Consider the following 22,526-nt stretch of genomic DNA (forward strand, 5'->3'; position numbering starts at 1 on the left):
TAGACAACCACTGATACCCTCAGGGAGCTTGATGGGATTTGTCTGGAGTTTGGTTTGGACATCTGGATTTTTAAGAGCTCCCGAGATGATTCTCATGTGCAGCCAGGTTTGAGAACCACTGGCTTATAATCACCTCCCCTATCATATCCCTCTGATTTCCCCCCATCCTCACCTTCATCCTGAATTTGGTGTAGTGAATGGATTCTTTTCCTCTTTCCTTGCCTGTTTCCAGGACTAGCGACCTTTGCGATTGAGCTCCCGCCCACCACGCGGGGGCACCAGAGAAAAACACAGCCTTCTTTTTCCTCTCTGCGCGTCTAGTAATCGCGCTGCAGGAGGCTTGGCCCTCGCGGCGCTCCGTCGCCGACCCGTTGCCCTGGCAACGAGCGGGGAAACGGCCAGCGTAGGTGTAGCTCTATCCGGGAGGGTCGCCGTGGGCCGGGCTGGGCTCGGTTGGGGCATGCTGCAGCTCGGGCTGGGACAGCCTTCAAAAATTCCGGGGCGCAGAGAAACGTAAGTCGGGGGTTTGGGCTGGGCCGGGGGCCGGCTTGGGGGCCGGCTTTGGGCCCGGAACCCTCAGAGCCCCGCTGCAGTCGGCCCCGCGCTGGCGGGAAGCGCGCCCGCCGTCGCGGGACGCGATCGCAGAGCGCCCGGGGGTTCGGCTTCCCGTTCTCACTCTGCTCCGCGCGCGCCCTGGGTCCGACACTTTCCTCTGTAACCGCGTTTGTTACAGAGGGATGCGACTTTTTCAGGGAGCAGCCCAGCTTTTTGGTGGCAGATCCGGGACCGGAATCTTAAGTTTTCTGACTCCTGGTGCAAAGATGTATCCGCGGGCGGCTCACAGGGCAAGGAAAAAAGTTTGGCAAGCCTGCCACAGTCTGAAGACAGATCATAAACTGGCAGCCTCAGGCTAAACTCGGCCCATACCCGCAGATCGTTTTCCTTCGGGATCGGAGGACTCTGAGTTTGCTTATTCAACAGAAGCTCCTTAAGCATTGTCACAGCCAAGCACTGTGTAGACCCTGCACATGGGGCAGCTTTTGGACCAGGGGAAAAGGTGTCCGGAGTGAGACTGGTTCTGCTTTCAAGTCTCCAGCTGTGTCCCCAGATTGCTCCTTGACCCATGCAAATTGAGTCCTCTCTCTGGGTGGTGGTTTCACCATCCGTAAGATGAGGGATCTCCCTCCATGCTAATCCAGAACACTTCCAGATGTGACACCTGGATTGGGCCACTCTCTGCGGGTTGCCGAAGCCAGGGCATGTTGGTCCCAACAGGCAGCCTCTTGCAGTCTACAGAGTCCGGGCCCTCATCTCAGACTAACATGAATTAGGATCCCAGCTCTTTTATAAATTTCCTCCACTTCCTGGTTTTGTGATCTTGAGCAAGTCATTTTACCTCTTTGAACTTAAGTTTTCTCACCTGCCAAAAAATGGGGCGATAGTAACAATGAAAAAGATCGTATATGTCAAGGGCTTGGCACACACACGAATACCTTAAATTATTATCTATGTTACCTTAGGCAGAGCATAGAAGTCCCCAGTGTGCTTGTCCAGCATTGCCAGGACTGGTTCTCCGTCTCTGTCTGCAGTGCCCTTCTTGATGTCTGGCTCACAGCCCAGTGCAGTCCACGCTTATTTAAGTAGATGATTTGCAGCCCTGATGACAAGTCATTTTTAAAATGCTGGTGCCTGGGGGCCTACACTAAGACTTTTTTAACTGGTCTGGAGTGGGACCCAGGCTCTACCAGGCGATTCCAGCGTTCAGCCAAGGGGTGAGGATCACGCATTAAAGGGATGAGGGGTTGCAGCAGGCTCATTTTCTTACCACTGCTGTTCTCCTCAGATGGCACTCCCCACGCTGCCCTCCTCCTGGTGCAGCCGGAGGCTCCCGGATCAGCAGGCTGCACGACAGCGACACCGGGAGCAGGAGGCCCAGCTTCGGCAGCAGTGGGATCAGAACAGCCGCTACTTCAAGGTGTCTGACGTCTGCAGCTCCAAACAGGCAGAATGGAGCTCCAAGGCCTCCTACCAGAGGAGGTAATTGTGTGGTGACCGCCATCGGTTAGGGTTGAGGGCCACTTGCTGTCAGGAGATGTGACCTTAAGGACCTGGGGGAGTGTGGCTGGACAGCATGGATTACCTGCACAGTGATGTCTTTCCAACTGGAAATTGAAAAAAAGATCATCAGTGAAGTAACACATTCGCACTGAAAAAGATAAAATGATGAGAAATGTGTGTAGAATGTGGAAGTCTCCTTTGTAACCCCATACCCCCAGGAGAGAACCACAGTGAACTGTCTGGTGCATATCCTCCCATACTCTTCTCCATTTGTGTTTGTGTGTAAATATATATACACACATACACCCATTTTCTGTAGAAATACATGTAAAAACACTGAAGTTAAAAGCATAGGTTTTGGAGTCAGACAGACCTAGATAGAAACCCTGACTGTGTCACTTGCTGTATGAATGAGCTCAGTTTCCTCATCAGTGAAGTGGGGCTAAAACAGAACCTACTTTATAGGATTTATGTGATGATTAATATAAAACCGTCCAGGTATGTAGTACCTGGTACATGGTAACTGCTCAAATAATATTAGCTGGTACTGATAGCACACGCATATATAAGCCCATTATACATTTTCTTCTTGCAAAAACAAGATTCTATTATGCGTAGTGGTTCTGTCACCTCTGTTCACTTTGGCTGGAAGAAACCTTCCCGGGTCACCACATTCTGTCTGCCTCAGCCTCTGTCACCCACACAACCAGCCACGTGTTCCCTGTGCGGCTGTAGCACATCTGGTTGATGGTGGCTCCTTCTTACCCAGCATGCACGCCTACCAGCGGGAGAAGATGAAGGAGGAGGGGAGGAAGCGTCTGGAGGCCCGACGGCAGAGACTCAGGCAGCTTCTGGTGGAGGAGCAGGACCTGCTGGCCAGAGAACTGGAGGAGCTGAGGCTGAGCATGAACTCGAGGGAAAGAAGAATCCGGGAGCAGCACGGGAATCTGAAGTCAGCCCGAGAGGAGCAAAGGAAACTGGTAAGTAGCTTTTTAGGAGGCTGCAGAGCGGGAGTCCCCAGCCTGTCAGTGATGCCACGTGGGGTCCCCTCGGGGGCTCTGACCTGTTGAGACGGCAGTTCACTCCAGAGCCAGTCGGGTAAAGTGCTTACTCTGAGTTGTTCTTTATGTGTGTTTTCCATGAGTCATCTCTATTCTCTTTGGCCCCTTAATCATTACATCTGAGTCCTTTTTCTTTATTCTAGTTCTCTGGTCCCACAAAGGGCTGGGACTGGTATATTTTATCTTCCAAAGTAGTCGTGTGCAATGGTGAGCCCCAAACTCTGTTTTTAAGCCTGTTGTGTATTTTGAAACAGATCTTTAGTATCTAGGACCCATCTGTAGCATCAGATTTTGGCCCCCTTTTGTCACTATTATAAGAGTCATTTGTCAGCACTGTGTGCTTCCAATCAGGTGTCTGGCTCCCAGCGCCGTGGGTGTGAGGCATGTGGGAGGTCTGAAGGGCAGGCACGGTGCCGGTGTGCCAGTGGAGGAGCTCTTAGCCTGAGCTGACTTCTATTGTGGGTTATCCAAAATGTGGACAGATTGGAAAAGTGACATCAGGCTTCCCTCTTTGTGTTTTCTTGACAGATTGCTGAACAGCTTTTGTATGAACACTGGAAAAAGAACAACCCCAAACTTCGAGAGGTGAAAACCAAGGAGATCCTTCTGTTGATTTGCCTAAGTAGATGAAGTCATGTTTCCCGTCTTGTTTTTAAGCTTGCATCTTGTGCTGGGGTGAAACAGAGATCACTCCAGCCACCTTGAAAAGGAGCCCCACACAGAAGATCTGGTTCATTCGGTTAACAGCTGCAAGTGGCTGTGAGGTTGGGACGTCTTATAGGGAGGGGGGACCCCAAGGGCAGAGGCTGGGTAGGCAGAAGGGGCCACCTTGGATGGCCTCATACGGCCTTCCCCTGGAAGTGCTGGGGAGCGCCTGCATGATTTTAAGCAGGGGTGCAACAGGGTCCCAGCTGCATTTTGGGGAGCTGCAGCTTTGGCAGCAATGTCGAGGTGGGCGGGAAGGGGTGATGTCAATTGAGGGGTTGCTGCCGCAGCCCAGGCAAGTGATGGTGAAGGTCAGAACTGGGGTGGTAGGAGAAAGAGGGACAAATCCACAGGCTTCGGGGCAAGGAGAGAGCGGGGCGTCTTGGCTGGGGTGACATCATTCAGCAGAGATTGGGCTAGAGGGAGAGAATCCCATGAAGGATATAATTAATTAATTTCAGTTTATGGTTTGTGTATACACTTGGTGGTGTTAACTTATGTACTCATAACTTCATGTAGAAATTGCCAGTCACAAGTAATAGAGCATCTGGCTGCTCTGGGGTGTTGTGCGCTTAGCTCTAAACCTAGGAGGACTCCTCTCCCCGGCCATTTGTAGATTTCAGTGGCTCCTCCAAAGTCATGTACTCAGATGTTCATTCAGAACATTCAAGTTAGTTGCAAATGTTTACATGTGTGAGTTGAGGAAGAAATTAAAAACTTTTATAAACAATTTCCCAAACAAAAGCTTTTGGACAATGGTACAATTCATTTTCTGATCCAAAAGATTGTTTAAACCCAAATCTCGTATTAATTACCCCAAATTTGTTGCATCTGTTGATACAGGTAGTGCCTGTTTTTACAGCTGCTCTTTTGCAGAGGGGGTACTGGGGAGCCAGGCCAAAGGTTGCGTCTGTTCCTCATCCAGCTTCTGCCCTGTGGCCTGGCAGGCTTTAGACCTACCAGGGTGGCCTTTGAGGTTAGATTTCCATTTCAGTGTCTGCTGACCTGTTCCCGCTCAGCCCCAAGGGTAGTGGAAGAAAAGTTTGTTACTTTGTTCCAATTCTTGACATGGTTTAGAATTGACTGGTCCTTTGGTTTTCTAATTGACTTGCAATCAGACTGTATATGTTGGGGTCACCATGCACTTCCTTATAAGACACCTGGCCACATTCCAGGCCATGACACTGTACTCGGCAGTGAATATGTGTCCAATGAATCAGTGAGGAAGTTTATTCTCTGCCTTCTCGTCCTCAGATTGAATTGGAACTTCACAAGAAACATGTGATAAACTCTTGGGAAACACAGAAAGAGGAAAAAAAACAGGTGTGGTATGTGTTGGGAGACTGTCTCCATGTCTTTGAATTTGTTTCTTGTTTTCAATGTTAATGACTCCAATACAGGAATAGACTTCTTCTTGGTTTACTTAACACGTGTTAAAACTGAATGTTTGTTGCTCTTATGCAGACAAGAATCCTATGTGATCACTCCCAGGGGCAGAATAAGACAAGGCGTCCAGGGCTGGTTGATGGTAGATGCAACATGCATCCTTAAAGGTTGTTTTCTGTTGCAGCACCCTCTTTTGATGTAATTTACGTAAACTCTCGACCTTGGTTTATAGCAGCAACTCTGGGGATAAAAGTCCACACCTCTGTGGACCCATTGCTTCACCTCTGGGTTCATTTTGGAAAGTGTTTTGTTGACTTGTGGAAGGGAAGGAACCCCGGTGTTCTTGAGCCCCTCCTCTGTACCAGGCACTGTGCTGAGAGCCTCCCCAGCTTCGTCTCTGAGGGCAGCACCCCTCCCATGGTTCCCACAGTGAGAATCGAGCCCAGGAAGATGCACCTTTGCCTGGGCCACACAGCTGATAAGTGCGTGGCCTCCTCGGGTATAGACGTGTTGGAATGAGGAACGGGCCCTGAGGCCTGCTGACCGGTGGTGGGGAGCTGGGTCTTTGCCAGCTCCATGCTACAGATACTGACCCCCGGGTCCCTTTGGCTCCATGCAGCAAGAAGCCGCCGAAGAGGAAAAGGAAAAACGGTATGAAAATGAATATGAAACAGCCCGAAGGGAAGCGCTGGAACGGATGAAAGCAGAAGAGGAGAGGAGGCAACTGGTGGGTAAACTGCAGGCAGACGCGCTGCGCCAGCAGATGGAGGAGCTGAAGGTGAAGGAGATGGAGGTGAGGGCGAGCCCCGGCCGCCAGGGCCTCCTCGCTCGCAGCTCCTTGTTGTTAGGACACGGGCGTTTAAAAAGCTGCACTAAACAGAGATCATATCCGGGGGGTGATTCTAAGAAGGGAAACAACGCTGGGTTCTCCTTCTGACACGTGTTCCCATCTGTGGTTCTTTCTGTGCCCAGATTCTAGAATGTTAGCCATCAGGAGATAACACCTGTCCTCTCAAACGTGTGTAGAGAGGCCTGCTGTCTGAGAGCCTCCTGAGAACTTGGATTTCAAGTGCTCTTAGTAGACTTGACTTAGTCTGATGATCTAGCACGCAGCTCTCGCGGGAGACTAGCAGTTTGGGGGTCTCAAGGCACAAACCATGAGGATCTTTGGTCCAGGAAGCTGTTTTGAGAATACTGTGCACAGTTGCTCTGAGGGGCTGGATCTTCTCATTCAGGCGAGGGGAGCACTCCCCCCTTCCCCAGGCCAGAATGATTCAAGAACTAGATCCGTTGTGCCCACTACGTATTCTAAGTGCCGAGCACCGGGCTGGCTGCTAGGGATACAGCTGGGAGCTGTGTCAGGTCAGGGAGACAGATGTTTAGTTACAGTAAGCTTGGACAGTGCAGGGCCCTGGGGGAGCACGAGGCAGGGGTTCACCCTTGTCGGCAGGGTTGGGAAGGCCCAGCAAGATGAATGATTGAGCTGGGCCAAGGGGCTCAGAGCCCCGGAGGTGGGAGGGGATCCTGGCACCAGGTGGCCAGGCCACCCTTGTTGCGTCGTGTCTGCTGAGGGATGAAGGAAGCTCTGATTCTCATGCGCTTACCTGGGTTTACTGTCTTGTACCCATAGGCCACCAAACTAAAGAAGGAGCAGGAGAATCTGCTGAAGCAGCGCTGGGAGCTGGAGAGGCTGGAGGAAGAGAGGAAGCAGATGGCAGCCTTGTGGCAGAAGGCGGAGCTGGGGTGCGTGTGAGAAGGACCCCCAACCCCTCGCCTGCCTTCCCCAAGCGGGCGAGCCTGTCACTTTCTCAGACGTGCACTGGTAACCCTGAAACCGAACGGGATACAATCTGCAGAAAGCAGCTGTCTAACCTCTGCTTAATTCTTTAGGAAACACTGAAGGCAACCCATATTTTCTCATTTCTAGACGCTTTTTGAGACATCAGTATAACGTGCAGCTCAACAGACGTACACAGCAGATCCAAGAGGAACTGGTAAATCTGAAGGGACAGCCTGGCGTTTCCTTCACTTTTTTTGAAAAGCATGTTTTCCGTTGCTTAGTAATGGGTGCGTTCTCATAAGAGAACACCAAGTGAGATCCCCCCCTTGACCAGCAGCCCCCGCAATCCCTGCCCCTCCCAGAGGTGTCTGTTTGGATATACCTCTTTCTAGATACGCAGTTGACCCCTGAACCACGTGGGGGTTAGGAGTGCTGACCCCCACGGAGTTGAAAACCCGCGTACTGCTCTCTCTGCCTCAAAAACAAAGGAATTGATAAATGACCCACTGAAGGGCAGGAAGCTAAATGTTTGGTTAGAATCAGGACTCAAACCCTAGTTCATTTCAGTCTACGTACTGTACTCTCTCGTCAAACACTTTCCCCACACTTAGTTAATTTAAAAATCTGTAAAATAAAAATACAAGTAGTATATTTATGGAAAAAAATCTGTGTGTAAGTGGACTCACACAGTTCAAACCCATGTTGGTCAGGAATCAACTGTATTTACATACACACACATACAGGGAAGTGGTGAGTTTGGGGGGTTTTCAGTTTCATTTTTAAATGTACTTGAAGTGGCATTGCACAGCACAGTACCTAAGAGTACACCTCAGGCTTCCAGACCAGTGTTCTTAGACTGAGCTTGTTCTCTTTGACTAGCTGTCGGTATTCCTGGCGAGTATGTTGATGGGCTCCCTCACTGAGACTGGACAGGCGAGTTGCTCTCCCGCCCCAGTCGGCTTTCCTCTTACAGAGCAGCTGCAGTGAGCACTTTGTGCATAAATCTCTGTGCATTTGTGTCTCTGTAGCTTATATCCTCTGGCAAATTGTGTTCTAAAAAGCTGTGCTACCAGATGTGTCCGAGGGCAGAGACATGCGTGTGGTGGCAGAGGGTCTCTCCCTGTCGGCAGAGAAAAGCTCCTGGGCCTCTGGCGTCTAAAGCATCCCTAAGTGATCACACCCTGCCCGCTCTGGAAACAGCCCGCGTCTTCCCAGAACGCCTGCTTTCAGTGCCGCGGGGCTGGCGGAGCTGAGGCTGTTGCTACTGCAGGGCTGGGCACCGCGCCCACTGCGCTTCCTCGTCCTTCCTCTAGGAGGCAGACAGGCGCATCCTGCAGGCGCTGCTGGAGGAGGAGGACGAGAACCAGCGCGCGCACCTGGCCCGGAGGAAGCAGGCCCAGGCCGACGTGGCCTGGATGAAGCGGGTCATCGAGGAGCAGCTGCAACTGGAGAGGGCGCGGGAGGCGGAGCTGCAGATGCTGTTGAGGTGAGAGGTGGCTTCCTGGCCTCTACTCGTGCCTCGATCCCCGCAGGTCAGCAGGTCGCCGTGAGGGTTGTCTGCTGTTGATGAAACTCCCATCCTTGTTCCTCTGTCCATCATTCGTGAGGAGCACATCTTTGCTAATGGACCTGGCTTGTGGGGTGTTTCCCTCGGGTTATTTAAGGTGGAAGCCGTTAGGGTTTAGAGTAAGGATCTGTTCATCTGAGATCTCAGAAACTTGAAATTGTTATAAAATTATGGAGACATTGAATGCTTCTTAGGTCTATATGAATGGGTCTGGATCCTAAAACTTAATCTGGTAGGTGGAAGTAATGGAATAACAGGTAACACTTGCTGAGCACTTACCGTGTGCCAGAGGCTGTGCTAAGTGCTTTCCGGTCCTCCTCCTGTTCAATCCTGACATCCAGCCCAGTGCTGGCGTCACAGAGTACTTGGGTCACGGGGAGTCGAGGCAGTCACTCACTTGCCCCAGGCCACAGGGCGAGCTAGAGTGACCGCAGGAACGTGGTGACAGAGCTCAGGCACCGGCGTGCCCCTCCTCTTCTGCAGCCCCGATGGTTCCATTCACTTCAGTGTTTAAATGTCCTGGGTGCATGTCTTCACCAGTGCTTTTTGTAAGGAGATGGAGTGTTAAAAAAGGGAACTTAAAGTACTTACGATAGTAATACTTTCTGTGAAGTTGTCCTTCCCTGTAATCTGCTGAAAGTTTATTTGGAGGTCGGCCGCACAGAAGGTGTGTGCTACCTGGTGCCTTGGAGCCCTGTTGGTTCTTTGGTTCTCTTCTGCCACCGGCGGTGGTAAGGATCCAGCTGTCATCCTCTCTGTGTCTCCCTAGGGAGGAGGCTAAGGAAATGTGGGAAAAGAGAGAGGCAGAGTGGGCCCGCGAGAGGAGTGCTCGAGACCGGCTGATGAGCGAGGTAATCCGGGAACGGGCGCAGGTGGCTGGGCGGGTGTCGGGGGTTGGTGACCACGTGCTGACCCTGCCAAATGTTCTGGGAACAGAGTCCCCTCTGGGCATTTTCAGTGGACTTTCAATATCATTATAAAAGTAATATACGCTTACTAGGAAAAAATTCAGTACAGAAAAGTAAAAAGTAAAAGAACAGTCACCATCTACATCATCTGCACAGCCACTGTTTATTTCCTTCTACACTTCTGTTTCTATGGGTAATGTTTTTTCTACATATTATACTGAGCTATTTGACTTTGATCATTTTATTATACTATTATATCTTCTTTGTAAATGTCATTTTGATGGCTGTGTAATATATCTTGTGGGTATACAGTAGTTCGTTTTTCCATTTCCTTTTGTGGATCCATTTTTTTTCTGATTTTGAGCTGTTATATGTTACTGCAGTGAACATCTTGGTGCAGAAGCCTTTTCCACATTTAGGATTTTTTGCTTGGGGTGCAAAACCAAAAGTAGACTAAAGAACATAACTGTTTTATTTATCATATATAAGTAGTGCATTATAAGACACACCCCAATTCAAAGGAAATCTTTTGGGGGAAAAAAAGTCTTTATTATCCATGTATTGGAAGTTATCTTAAAGTGGTTTAAAATGGAAATTATATTCTGTGCATGCCAGTATGCTACATTTTAGAACCCATGGGAAATCCGGTCTCAACTGGTGCTTTTTCACTTTTGTGAATACCAGATATTCTCCAGCATCTTTTTATTTTTTTTCCCCCATTTAAAATGTTCCTCCTTATTGTGGCCACTTTACATGTCCCCCCCCAGAGAGCATGACTGTTGGGTATGGCAGGTGGCTTCCTGCTGTTCCTCGTTCCCAAGTCCTGACCATCATCTGGACATAATCCTGCTCTGGCCAAGAATCAAACACAGCAGGTTTCTGCTGCTTTGAGCAGTAAATTTAAATCCACAAGGTTGGTGGGATGACCCAGACTCTGCCTCTGGCCATCTACGTGGCTTGTGGTTTCTTACTTTTTCTAGAACTCACTGATAGGGAGTGAGAGTCACCTTGTTGCTGTGTGTCTGTGCCCTGGAGACGGAGCTCCATCCCTGCCTGCTTTGATCTCTTTGGTGCTCGGCTGTCTCCATATGCACAGTCCACGTGCACTCTGTGTGCGATGGGGACGTGTGGGAAACGTGGCCAATTGTTTGGACTGATCCCGTAGTCTGGGCTTGCCTTCGTCTGGTCTATTTGGGCCTGAGGCTGAGGATTAGGCTGGGTCTCCGTATAGCTGCAGCTGCAGACTGTCCACGGCTGATAGAACAGGCATCTGTTAAAGTCTAACCAAAATCTTCCCTCTTCCTTTCCGCTGAGGATAGGTTCTGACAGGGAGGCGACAACAAATACAGGAAAAGATTGAACAAAACCGACGGGAGCAAGAGGAATCCCTGAGGCACAGAGAGCAACTTATTCGAGATCTTGAGGAGGCAAGAGAGTCCGCTCATCGTGAGAAAGAGGAGAGCGAAGAACTGAAATCGGCCAGGAAGCAGGAGCTGGAAGCCCAGGTGGGGCTGAGCCCTGGGATGAGCGCGCGGGCAGCAGGCCCTGCTGAGGTTCCTGCGCCATCGTGGCACAGGGTTCAGGGACCCTTGACTTACTTCCACAGCCTGGCCTGGACCTTGTCCAGGAAGCCCATGTTTGGGAGCTCGGAGCATCCCTTTTCATTTCCCGCTGGAACCCTGACCCTCCTGGTTGTAGCTCCAGCCCCGCTCCGGGTCCTCCGTCTCCTGTGGGAACAAGGCTGCTGTTACCGTCCCTCGCCTCTTTCCTGTCTGCATCTGCAAGCACCTGGCTCACTGGCCACAAGTCTCTTTTTATTCAATTCAGTACCTAATAGTTAACACAAAAGGATCCTCCCAACACATGGCTACGTCCAGAGCTTTTTACAAGGTGCATTTTACCACACACATAACCTCTCCAGTACCATGGTACCATTCAGTACCATGAATGTCCTTCCCACGAGGGCACTGCCACCACTAGTGCCGAGCGCTGATGCTCCAGCGGGGGGACCTGAGCCTGTCCCCCTGGATCAGAGGCAGGGTTCTGCCCTGTGGCCCGTCCCAGGTGACTTTGCCCTCCGTGCCCAGGTTGCAGAGCGCCAGCTGCAGGCGTGGGAAGCGGACCAGCAGGAGGAGGAGGAGGAAGAAGAGGCGAGGCAGGCAGAGCAGCTCACAGACGCCCTGCTGCGGCAGGAGGCGAAGATGATGGCCGAGCAGGGCTACCGGCCCAAGGTAGGGAGCCGCAGGGGACGGCGCTACTGCTGTGCTGCTCAGCCTGGCCCTGCTCTCCCAGGCTCGCTCACAGCCCAGGGCGCAGGGCTGCTTCCCAGCAGCTCAGGTTCTTCCTTGCTCCTCCTCTTGTGTGTTTCTTCCTTTCTCGACTGGTAGGGAACCTTGACACGGCGTCTGTTTCGGTCCTTCATTGGGCCTCAAGCAGCCCTTGTGGCGACTTTGCTCTGGCTCCTGCCGCTGCAGCCCAAGGACTGAGGTCCTGACTGCTAAGCTGCATGCCTGGCCACCCTGTTCGGGATAGAGAACAATCCAAGAAGAGCTTTGGCGTGGCTGGTGAGAGGTGAAGGCGCAGTGGTGCTGGGTCCTAACTGTCCAGACAGCAGAGCCCAGCTGACCGGGGTGACCAGAGGCTTGTTTCCCTTCCTCTCCTGCCCTCGGCACCTGCGGTTGCCCCCTCCCTGTCATCTGATCCTCTCCTTCCTTCTTTCCCTGCCTCACGAACTACTTGAGTAGTGCGGGGCATTGGGGGATCACAGAGAAGCAGAGGCCGTCACCCCTGCTTCAAGGGAGCTGATGACTAAAGCACCCAGGAACTGACTGAGGGCTCAGCAGGCGTGTCGCCTTTGTCCCTCCTTTAGCAGGGCCACTCTGGCGCTCTAACAGAGAGGCCGGCTCCTCTGTGGTCAGAAACTCTGGGAAGCTGATGAAACAGAGCAGGTACCACACCTGCTGCAGAACGTCAGTGTCTTAACTGGCCGGGGATCTCAAGGCGCAGGGAACAGCATTTTCTAAACTTACTCCATCATGGATCAGTGAGCGTCTCAGATCAAGGTCTCAAAGAGCCACGTGAAATGTTACTTAGGGCTGGTACTTAAAAAAAAAAGAGGGCCTCATTTAGGGCCTAGGGTCAAAGACTTTTCAGCTGTAAATGAAAATAGCCATTTATACTGTGCTTGTAGCTCTTTCTTAAAATGAGATTAATTTCCAGTGCTCCAGAGACTGCTGACCTAATCAGTCTTATGTTTTCTTTCTCTTCTCAGCCTTATGGACATCCCAGAATTGCTTGGAACTGACTCTGTTGGTACTGTAAACACAGAGAGCAAGGTTGGTGAGGCCTCTGACGTGCCGCCGCCAGACCGTTTTACGTGTTCTGTTCCAGCGTTCGGGTCACTGTAAAATAGTTAAGCGAGCCTGTTCAGTTCCACAATTAAACAGAGAGAGGGTCTGGCCAGACTTTAAGCTGTGATGGATTTGCAGCATGCAGCAGGAGGCCCTTTCCTGCCTTTCTTATCCTAGAAAGGGGCTTCATAGTTAACACGTTGTCAGTGCTGTCACAGTCTTGTAATATGTTGATAAATAATGTAGATTCTAAATCAATGCTAGGAGTTACACATTGTGTTCCACGACAGGATACATGGTTTCCTGTTGTCTCACCCCTAATTGTCAACGTCCAGTGAGGACTCCAGCTAGAGATAGAGAAGTTTTTCAGTTTTTAAAATTGCCATTTAAATTTAACTATTCTACTGAAAACAAATTTGTGGGTCTTGGTACAGTTTATTAATTTCAGGATTTATTAATTTAGTTGTCCCAAAATGATCACGTCTTGTTTTATGGAAGAAAAGAACTATGAACCCTGAGACAGTCTGATGTCGCCCATGGATGCTTTCTAAAATGGTGGTGATAAATGAGTCTTTCCTCCTTGAAGAAGCATTTTGGTAGAATTTCCATAGAGCATTGCGTGGGGGCAGGGGGCGATGATCCCAACGTGTATGTAACTGAGCCTCAAAAGGGGACCTCAGAAGGTCACCTGGTTGGCTAACCTTTTGGCATGACACCTTGGACCTCTAGTGTCTTGGGAAGGGCTCAGCTATATGCAGGCTTCTGGGATTTATGTGCCCAGAGGAAGGGGCACTGAACCTGAAAAAACAAAATCAGACTCAACCACAGATCAGCCAAAAGTCTGTCTTCCCACTGTTCTATCAATGTGACATAGTCCTAGATTTATCTCTATAAATAGCTGTAAGTTCCTTGCAGCAATAATCGTATTTTTATGACTTGTATTTTTTTCATGTTCCTCCTCTGAGGTTTCAGTTTTCATTATATTGTGTTCAAGATTCCATATCTCAGTAAATTACAGCTAATTACAGGGCTGGGTTCCAGGTTATTAAAACAGAGTTTATTAAAAAATCCCGAGTCTAAGGGCTGCATTGCCTTTCACTTCCATTGTGCTGTAAAAACAAATTGAGCTGCGAACTGCATCCTTAACCTGTTTTTCATTTTCTTGTCTTACGTTTCTTTGGCTATGATCCCCTGAGCACCACTCTCATTATGTGTGCTCATATTTACTTCCCTTCTTTCAGATGTTCATTAATTGTGAAATAAAGTTCTGGTTCGAGAGCATTGCTTCCAAGCTTTGTCATTGTTGCTTTTATTAATTGCTGCAAAGTGGGTTGTAAAGAATGATAGGTTTTTACTGATTCAGTCCACATCTCTTACAGGTTTGAATATTTTCTATGGTCACGTTTTCTAGGTTATATTCATTTTTCTTGTGAAAGTGGTATTGTCTTTCATTTCCATTGGAGCCTCTTCTAAGTAGACTACAGGGAATTATTAGCAGTCATACATTGTCCAAGCTCCAGGACAGAATCGATGTGGACAGAATTTTTTTTTTCCCGCCACGCCACGTGGCTTGTGGGATCTTAGTTCCCCGACCAGGGATTGAGCCCGGGCCCTCAGCAGTGAAAGCGCAGAATCCTAACCACTGGACCACCAGGGAATTCCCCCAGATTATCTGTTTTTTGTTTTTTTGGCCACGCTGCATGGCTTGCAGGTTTACTGAATATTTTTTATTTCTTTGAGTTTTTTGTTTTTGAAGCCTGGCAGGAATCTTATTAGCATTAAAAATTACATTATACTGATTCTACACCCTAATATATTTAAATGTTTCCTCTCTAAACTGGGCCTCAATCTTTGTTTCCAGATTTAGAGATTCCACTGTTTCTGGCATAGCACATACTCTTCTTAGCTCTTATCTATGGATTGTGTTGTAGCTATATATATATATACACATATACTGGTTTTATTGTTTTAAGCACCTTTTTCTACTTACTGTAAAATTAATGATTTATAGATCATTCTATAGCAGATTCTTCTACAAGGTTCAATTCCTTTAGAACAGATGGTGTTGAAGCCATTACTAACATGTTCTGTGTGTAAACGATTCTCAGTCTTTTTGCTCCCTCAGCACATATCCTGTTTAGGGTGGATGCTCTGCGAGGCCTGGGGAAGTTAAAAAGCTGAACAAGAACAGGCACAGGAATCAAACAAGTGCATGGATAAGCAGGAGTCACTGGCGGGCACAGAGCCAGTTGTAACTCGTGGGACTGAAGGAACCATGTGTGCCACAAATATATTCAGTATATCCATATTTCCTTATGAATATAATGAATATTTTTTCACAATCTGGGTTTTTAGGTAGTTTTCAGTCTTCATAAAATATAAAGCATCATTATAATGCCTTCAAAAGCATTAACGTTAGCAGTGCCTGCTGACCTTGCCGAACTTCAGCCATGAAGCCACATGGAATTTTATTTTAAGGAGTTTGACATTGTCATGTCTTCATTTTAGAGGGTTATTTACTTTCTGACTTAATGTTATGATCACTCAGAAGTTCTAAAAGGTAGAAAAAAAAATCTACCTCAAAGGATATAGGCATGTGATTTTTTAAGTTAATTTTTTATTGACTTTATACATAAGTATTTCATTTTTGGGGTGCTAATATAAATGGTATTAATGATGGTATTATTATTTATTCATTCTCATTTGGCTTCTAATTTTTTTCTTTTAAAAATGGTGTTTCGGGCTCCCCTGGTGGCGCAGTGGTTGAGAATCTGCCTGCCCATGCAGGGGACACGGGTTCGAGCCCTGGTCTGGGAAGATCCCACATGCCGCGGAGCAACTGGGCCCGTGAGCCACAACTACTGAGCCTGTGCGTCTGGAGCCTGTGCTCCGCAACAAGAGAGGCCGCGATAGTGAGAGGCCCGCGCACCGCGATGAAGAGTGGCCCCCGCTTGCCGCAACTAGAGAAAGCCCTCGCACAGAAACGAAGACCCAACACAGCCAAAATAATTAATTAATTAATTAATTAATTAATTATTTTTTAAAAAATGGTGTTTCTTGGGCTTCCCTGGCAGTCCAGTGGTTAAGACTCCGTGCTTCCAATGCAGGGGGCACGGGTTCACTCCCTGGTCGGGGAACTAAGATCCCACATGCCGTGTAGCGAGGCCAAAAAGTAAATAAATAAATAAAAATAAAAATAGTGTTTCTATAAACATCTTGACACATAACTTCTGTTGCACACATTCAAGATGATCTCTGGCTAGATAGCTAGAAGAACTATTTCAGCCTTACAGTGATGATGATGGGAAAGCCTTGTTTTATGTTGTGACACTGTCCTTGTAGTGCTTTGGCACTCTTTTTCTCATTTTGGTTATTAGCTGACCTAAAAGAATTCCCTTTTGCTCATTTTTTTCCCCCTAAACACCCAATCCTCCATTTCTATGCAGCACCATTTATGGTAGAGAACACTGCCGTGTTGAGAGTTCCCCATGTGTGAGATTAACCAAGCCGTGTGGCACTGTCATTCATGCTGCTGACTTGTCACTCCTGAGACAAACTGAACAGCCTGGCTTACAGTTACCATACACATTCTTGACGATACAAGCGGGGTTCTTTGGGCACCTATGCAGAGTTACTTTGGCCTCTGCCAGCCGTTCAGGCCCAGGCACCACACAGGCCCTTCCTACATGATGTGTGTGAGCCAGGTCCCTCGCATCCAGTGCCATGTACACATCGATAACTCCTGGATCTGTATCTCTGGTCCTGACTCCTATATCTGCTAGCGCTCTGGCATCTCCACTATATGCCCCAAAGATGCCTCAAACTCAGCACAAGAAGAAGAATCAAAAGACCTCTCCTGAACTGCCATCATTAAACGAAACAACAGCGACAGCCACCTGGCCCTCCTGCGGCGTCCTCAGGGAAGTGAGTGGCACTGCCATCCACCTGCCCGCTGCAGGAGCCACACCCCAGCGCACTGAGTCCTGCTACTTTGACCTGAAATCTCTGAGTCCATCCACTCTGCTCCCTCTCACCACCATCTACCTATCTTTCATCCCTACCACTGACTTCTGCCTGAAGTCACCCATCCACCTCACTTTTCTCTCCATCCTGCAGATCTTTTACAAACACACACCTGAAATGAAAATCTTCCACTGTCTTCAATGGTGTCCCTCTGCATTTAGGACCAAGACCCAAATCCTCCCCTGGCCTACCAGGCCCCATAGTGGCTAGCCCTCCAGGAGCCCTCCCGAAATGCACCAAGCTGCCTCCTGGCCCAGGAGCATAAGTAACAATCAGACTGGAACAAAGATGTTCCTCACAGCATTCGTTAGAGTAGCAAAAACTGATAACCTGTATGTCCAACACCAGGAGGCTGTTTGAGTTTGGGGTATTATACAGTGAATTAAAATGAAATGGAATGCTTAAAATTTTCTGAAAGTTCTGGAGAAATATTCATGCTGTGTTAAAAAGTTGTTCAAAAGCAATAGCTACGTAACTTCATTTTTTTTTTTTTTTTTTTTATAAATTTATTTATTTATTTATTTTTGGCTGTGTTGGGTCTTAGTTCCTGCCCGCGGGCTTTCTCTATTTGAGGCGAGTGGGGGCTACTCTTCATTGCTGTGCATGGTCTTCTCATTGCGGTGGCTTCTCTTGTTGTGGAGCATGTGCTCTAGGCATGCGGGCTTCAGTAGTTGGGGCACGCGGGCTCAGTAGTTGTGGCTCGCGGGCTCTAGAGCACAGGCTCAGTAGTTGTGGCACACAGGCTTAGTTGCTCTGTGGCGTGTGGGATCTTCCTGGACCAGGGATTGAACCCATGTCCCCTGCATTGGCAGGTGGATTCTCAACCACTGCGCCACCTGGGAAGCCCCGTAACTTCATTTTTAAGGAAACATAATATTTGTGGGTATTTCTCAAAGTTGGGATAATGGGTATTTCTCATTTTGGGTGCTTTTCTATATTTTCCACAGAGAACATTTTTGAAATGAGGGAAAATGTTATTAAAAAAACAAACAAAGAAAAAGGCAGATACTAGATAATTAACAAAACTACAAGATAAACCAAAAGTAAATAACCCAGCCTCTATTCCTTAAGGAGGTATTTCCTACCCTCTGGCAGGAAAAAAATTAAGGACCCATTTCCAAATATGGGTGTGGAAGGTTTCTGGTCAGGACACAGTCCTACAGTGGTTTCTGGGCCCCCTCCCCATGACCTCGGTCTCTGAACAACTTGGATGGGTATTACGCTGAGTGAAAAAGCCAGTCTCAAAAGGTCACACGCTATATGGTTCCACATATATAACATTTTTGAAAGGAGAAAATGAGGGAGAACAGATTCATGGTTGCCAGGAGATGGGTATGACTCAAGGGGCAGCAGGAGGGAGGTGTCTGGTGATGCAGCAGGTCTGTAACTTCATGTGGTGACAGGAACCTACTTGCGTGGTAAAATGGCAAGAACTACACACACACAAATGCGTCTAAAATCTATGACATCTGAATGAGGTCTGTGATTGCACCAAAAGCAGTGTCCTGATTTTGATATTGTACTATAGTTATGTAAGATGTCACCACTGGGGGAAGCTGAGTGAAGGGCACGGGGGACAGTTTTTGCAATTATTTTGTGGGTCTACAATTATATCAAAGTAAAACGTAATAGTAATCTAGTGTAGGGGAGGTTTCTTAAGACCCAAGGAACACTAACCATAAGGAAAGGATTGATAAATCTGACTACATTAAAAAAGCTTCAAAAGACACCTGAGAGGGAGGCATGCCCACAGAATGGGCAAGGATGTTTGCAACACAGATAGCAACAAAATGGTCAGAACATTAAAAAAAAAAAAAAAAAAACCCTCCTATGAATAATTGAAAAAGAAAAAAAAACAGCACCTAATGAAAAATAGGTAAACACTCAAACAGGCACTTCACCAAACAGGAAATCTAAATGGCTATGATAAACATGGAAAAGCACTCAGCTGAATTATAGATCAGGAAATGCGAATTAAAACTACTAGATACAAGCCCACTGGATTGGCAACATTAAAACTGCTTATTACACCACTGCTGATGAAGATGTAGAACAGGGGGAAATCTCATCTTCTGCTGGTACAACCCTTTGTAAGACAGCATGGAAACAGTGTTACAGTTTGGAGATGCACATCTTTATGACCCAGGAGTCCCACACCTAGGTATACATATACCCTACAGAAACATACAACACATGTACCAGAAGATATATTTTTCAAAGCAGTTTTTTTTCATAAGAGCCAAAAACTAAACTCAAACGTCCATCCATAAAATACTAGATAGATAAATCATGGTGTATACGTTCAGTGAAGACTGCACAACATGGGGAATGTACTAAATAGAGCTACACACGCACGCTGAATCTCAATGTGAAGGAAGAAAAGCATACATCAGTGGCTCCGGTTACAAGTTTGAAAACAGGCAAAAGAAAGCTCTTACTTAAAAAGGGGTACACACAGGTGTTCAACCAAAAGCAAGGAAGCAATTAGCACTAAAGTCTGGGGAAGGAAGGACCCATGGTGCCTTCTAATGCAAAGGCAATGCTCTGTTTCTTGACCTGGTGGCGGAGACACAGGGGGCCACTTTATAATTCTGCATGGATGCGTTAGACACGTTTCTGTACGTAAGAGTCCAAGTTGGGGGAGGTGGGGTGAACAGAATGGAGGGGGAAGGGCAGAGGCTGTGGCCCAGGCTGGCCTGGGTTCCTGTCCTGATGCCCCACCACTTAGGGGCCAGGTGACCCCTCTTTGGGCCAGTTCTTCATCCATGAAAAGTGGAGAATGGGGATGTGAGGATGGGTAAGATAGATACCGAAACCACCAAGCTCAAATGGACCTATTTTTCCTGTCAAGAGGATCCCCCGCCTCCTCCCCTGCCCAGTAGACAACCTGCCAGTGGTGGAAGCACCCTCATCTCTGCTGCTGGACTCCGGCAGGATTTCCACCTTGCTTGAATAGGAAGCAGCAGGCCGGATAGGCTGCGTTCCTCCACTGAGCCAGCTTCCTCCCTCCCTCCCTGAGTGCGGGGAGTCCCATCCAGTCCCCTGGAGGGAGCCCCCCTGGCTTCCAGCAGCAGGCACAGGGCTGCTCCTTCCAGAATGGCCGACCTGGGCGCCTCTACGTGCCCTGTGGGATCTGTGAGGCCCTGAACTGTTGAAACAGCTGAATTGGGCAACATCCTCCACTCATAGATCCGAGTCTGACTTTGAGTAGCGGTTACCAAATGTCTCAATTTGAAACAGAGAAAAGACAAGAAATACTGTGGCAAACACGGAATTGGAAGACAAAACAAAAACTCAGTGTTCAACATTCCTTTAAACTCCCCCGGCACCCAGGGTGGGCAGAAGACCACACAGAGACCAGCATCCCGGCCTTCCTCTCTGATGCTCCCAGGCAAGAGGATTGCCTCTGAGTCTGCCCCACACCTCCCTCCCACCTTACCTCTATCCAGGTCGTGGCCATTCCTCACCCTCTTCTGCTTCCAGAAGGTCTGCTGTCTGCCACATTCCTGCAGCCCTCATCCTGGAGGGTCCACTGTGCCAGGAAGTGCTCCATGGTTGAGCACAGGCCCCGTGCTCTGACTTGCTCCACCACCACTAACTGGGCCTCAGTTTCCTCATCTGCAAAATGGGGGGTTGTTTCAGTTGCTACCGTAGAAAATTGCACTTAGCCCAGTGACTGCACACAATGAGTGCCAGTGTGAACTCAGCCCCTCTGGTCTGAAAGGAACGGGGTGGGGTAGGGTGGGGAAGTATTGAAAGAGGGAGAGGTCCTGAGAGGGGAGGGCTGGGAGAGGGAAGCAGATAGCAAGGTGTGGGGCGAGGGGGGCTAAGAGCCACTCTTAGGCCATCGTGTGGGTGGGGATGTGTGTGCAAATTGTAAGACCAGACTTCCTGTCTGTAATGTGTCCTGGGCTCCTGAGGAAAGTAGGACCTGGGAGAAAGACGGAGCTTACAGGACTAAGGCAAGAGAAGAGGCCAAGGCTGGGTGAGAGGTAATTACCTGGGGATCTGAAATGGAAAGGAGGTGGAGAGAAGGCTGAGGGCAGGGGCAGGACACAGAGGGTGGTGCTACAAGGGCTGGAGAGGAAGGGAGAGGAGTGAGGGGCCTGAGAGGGAAGAGAGGGGAAGGTGTTGGGAAGGGGTGAGGGGTGAAAAGGGATTTGGGGGAGAAGAGGCACTGGGGCAAGAAATGGGCTGGGAAGTTTGGGGAGGGTGGCCAGGGAAGCTGTGCTTGTGAACAAGGACCTGGGTGTGGGGGAGGGAGGATGGTATGTTTGGGGGGGCAGGATGAAGCAGGGCTTCACTGTGCCTTTCCTTGTCCCCAGAGGCCCCTCCCCGGGGACCTACTCTGTGGTAAGCTGCCACATGCCCCCGTAAAGCTATAAAGGAATCCGTCCCACCTGGTGTGGCTCTGGCTTCTGGTTTGGTGGCCACCTCTGCCCGGTGTCCGTGGGCCACGGGGACCGGCTCCTGGACAGCCTCGCAGAATGTCAACCTCAGATGGCCCCCAAGCTGTCCCTGTGGTGAGGCCGCCTCTGTGCAGCCCCACGGTTGGGAAAGCAATGCCCATGCTTGGGAGCCAGTGGACAGTCCCGCCAGTCGGTCACTCAACAAACGCTGGAGGGGTCCTGGTGCCTGGGGCTCAAGGGTGAGACACGTCTTATGGGCACAAGAAGACTGTGCCCCGGTTACTTACTAATGCCCTTTATTCACATCATCTCACATCACCTCTTACGCGGACCTTCAGGGATGCAGCCTCCCCGGGCTTCACCTCTGCACAGAGGCCACGTTCTCTGAGCTCCTTAGTCACAGACCCCTCTAGGGTCATGAAAACCCACCTTGGCTGATTACGAGGAAGACACACCGGACTGACAATAACTCACACGCTCTCCCTCATCCCTGGATGCGGGACGTAACCTCCTCAAGTGTAACTTCCTCATCTGTAAAATGGGAACAACTCCTCCTGTTTCACAGGGCTGCAGATAGGATTCAACAAGTTAATATACATAAGGAACCCAGCACGGTGCCTGGCACAGAGTAAATAGTTGATAAATGTGAGCTTTAATTATAATTATTATAAAAACACAGCTAAAAGTGATACCGACCAGGGTTCTTGGCCTTCCCCAATCAAGAGAAATTGACTAGAGGGCAGACATGAAATTCAGGCAAGGCTTTATTGGGGCCCCTGCTGCAGCAGGGGGGAGCAAGAACAAACAACAGTTTCCCTGGCTTGCTCGCTAGCTGACGGGTGGGGCAAGCCTGTTCCTTATATGGGGTGAGGGTAGGGTTGTGTCCAGACGTCTGGCTGGAGGGGTGGCTTAGGTACTCTACCTCCCCCTTAGGTGGTGTTGAGTGCAGGGGGCATGCTCAGTACCCTACTTTTGCTCCCAACACGCTGTTTTTGCTCCTGGGTCTTCAGAAATGGCAGTTTTTTTTTTTTTTTTTTTGTCTTTCTTTTTGTATCTTTTGGGTCCAGAATTTGCCCCAACTGCCCATGCACACAGTTATTTTTAGTCGAATACAGTTTCTCTGTTATTTTGTAGCTTGAGGCGAGGTGGGTCCAGGTGCAAGCTTTGCAACACTGCAGTAAACGGTCCCGGGTCCCAGGCGTGTCTCGAAAGCAGAAGGCAAGGAGCTGTGCGGTGTTGGTGGCGGGGCCTGAAAATGGTCTACAGCGGTGCTTCTCAG

General features: G+C 49.1%; 1 protein-coding gene across 2 annotated transcripts; it reads left to right on the plus strand.

The window, feature by feature from the left end:
• Positions 1-375: 375 nt before the first annotated feature.
• On the plus strand, positions 376-15,967 carry TCHP (trichoplein keratin filament binding). Of its 2 annotated transcripts, XM_007180114.2 has the most exons (14): positions 376-513; positions 1,844-2,037; positions 2,828-3,038; positions 3,648-3,704; positions 5,079-5,147; positions 5,830-6,003; positions 6,841-6,953; positions 7,138-7,204; positions 8,304-8,476; positions 9,327-9,408; positions 10,785-10,970; positions 11,553-11,696; positions 12,737-12,800; positions 15,576-15,967. In XM_007180114.2, the coding sequence occupies exons 2-13, from the start codon at positions 1,844-1,846 to the stop codon at positions 12,767-12,769; spliced, it is 1,503 nt and encodes a 500-aa protein (XP_007180176.2). In that variant the 5' UTR covers positions 376-513; the 3' UTR covers positions 12,770-12,800; positions 15,576-15,967. The 2 variants fall into 2 exon arrangements, with proteins under 2 accessions (XP_007180176.2, XP_007180175.2); XM_007180113.2 differs by lacking the exon at positions 15,576-15,967 and having other exon boundaries at positions 12,737-14,093.
• The last annotated feature ends 6,559 nt before the right edge of the window (positions 15,968-22,526 follow it).

This window comes from Balaenoptera acutorostrata, chromosome 13 (assembly GCF_949987535.1).
Source record: "Balaenoptera acutorostrata chromosome 13, mBalAcu1.1, whole genome shotgun sequence".
Taxonomy (NCBI): domain Eukaryota; kingdom Metazoa; phylum Chordata; class Mammalia; order Artiodactyla; family Balaenopteridae; genus Balaenoptera; species Balaenoptera acutorostrata.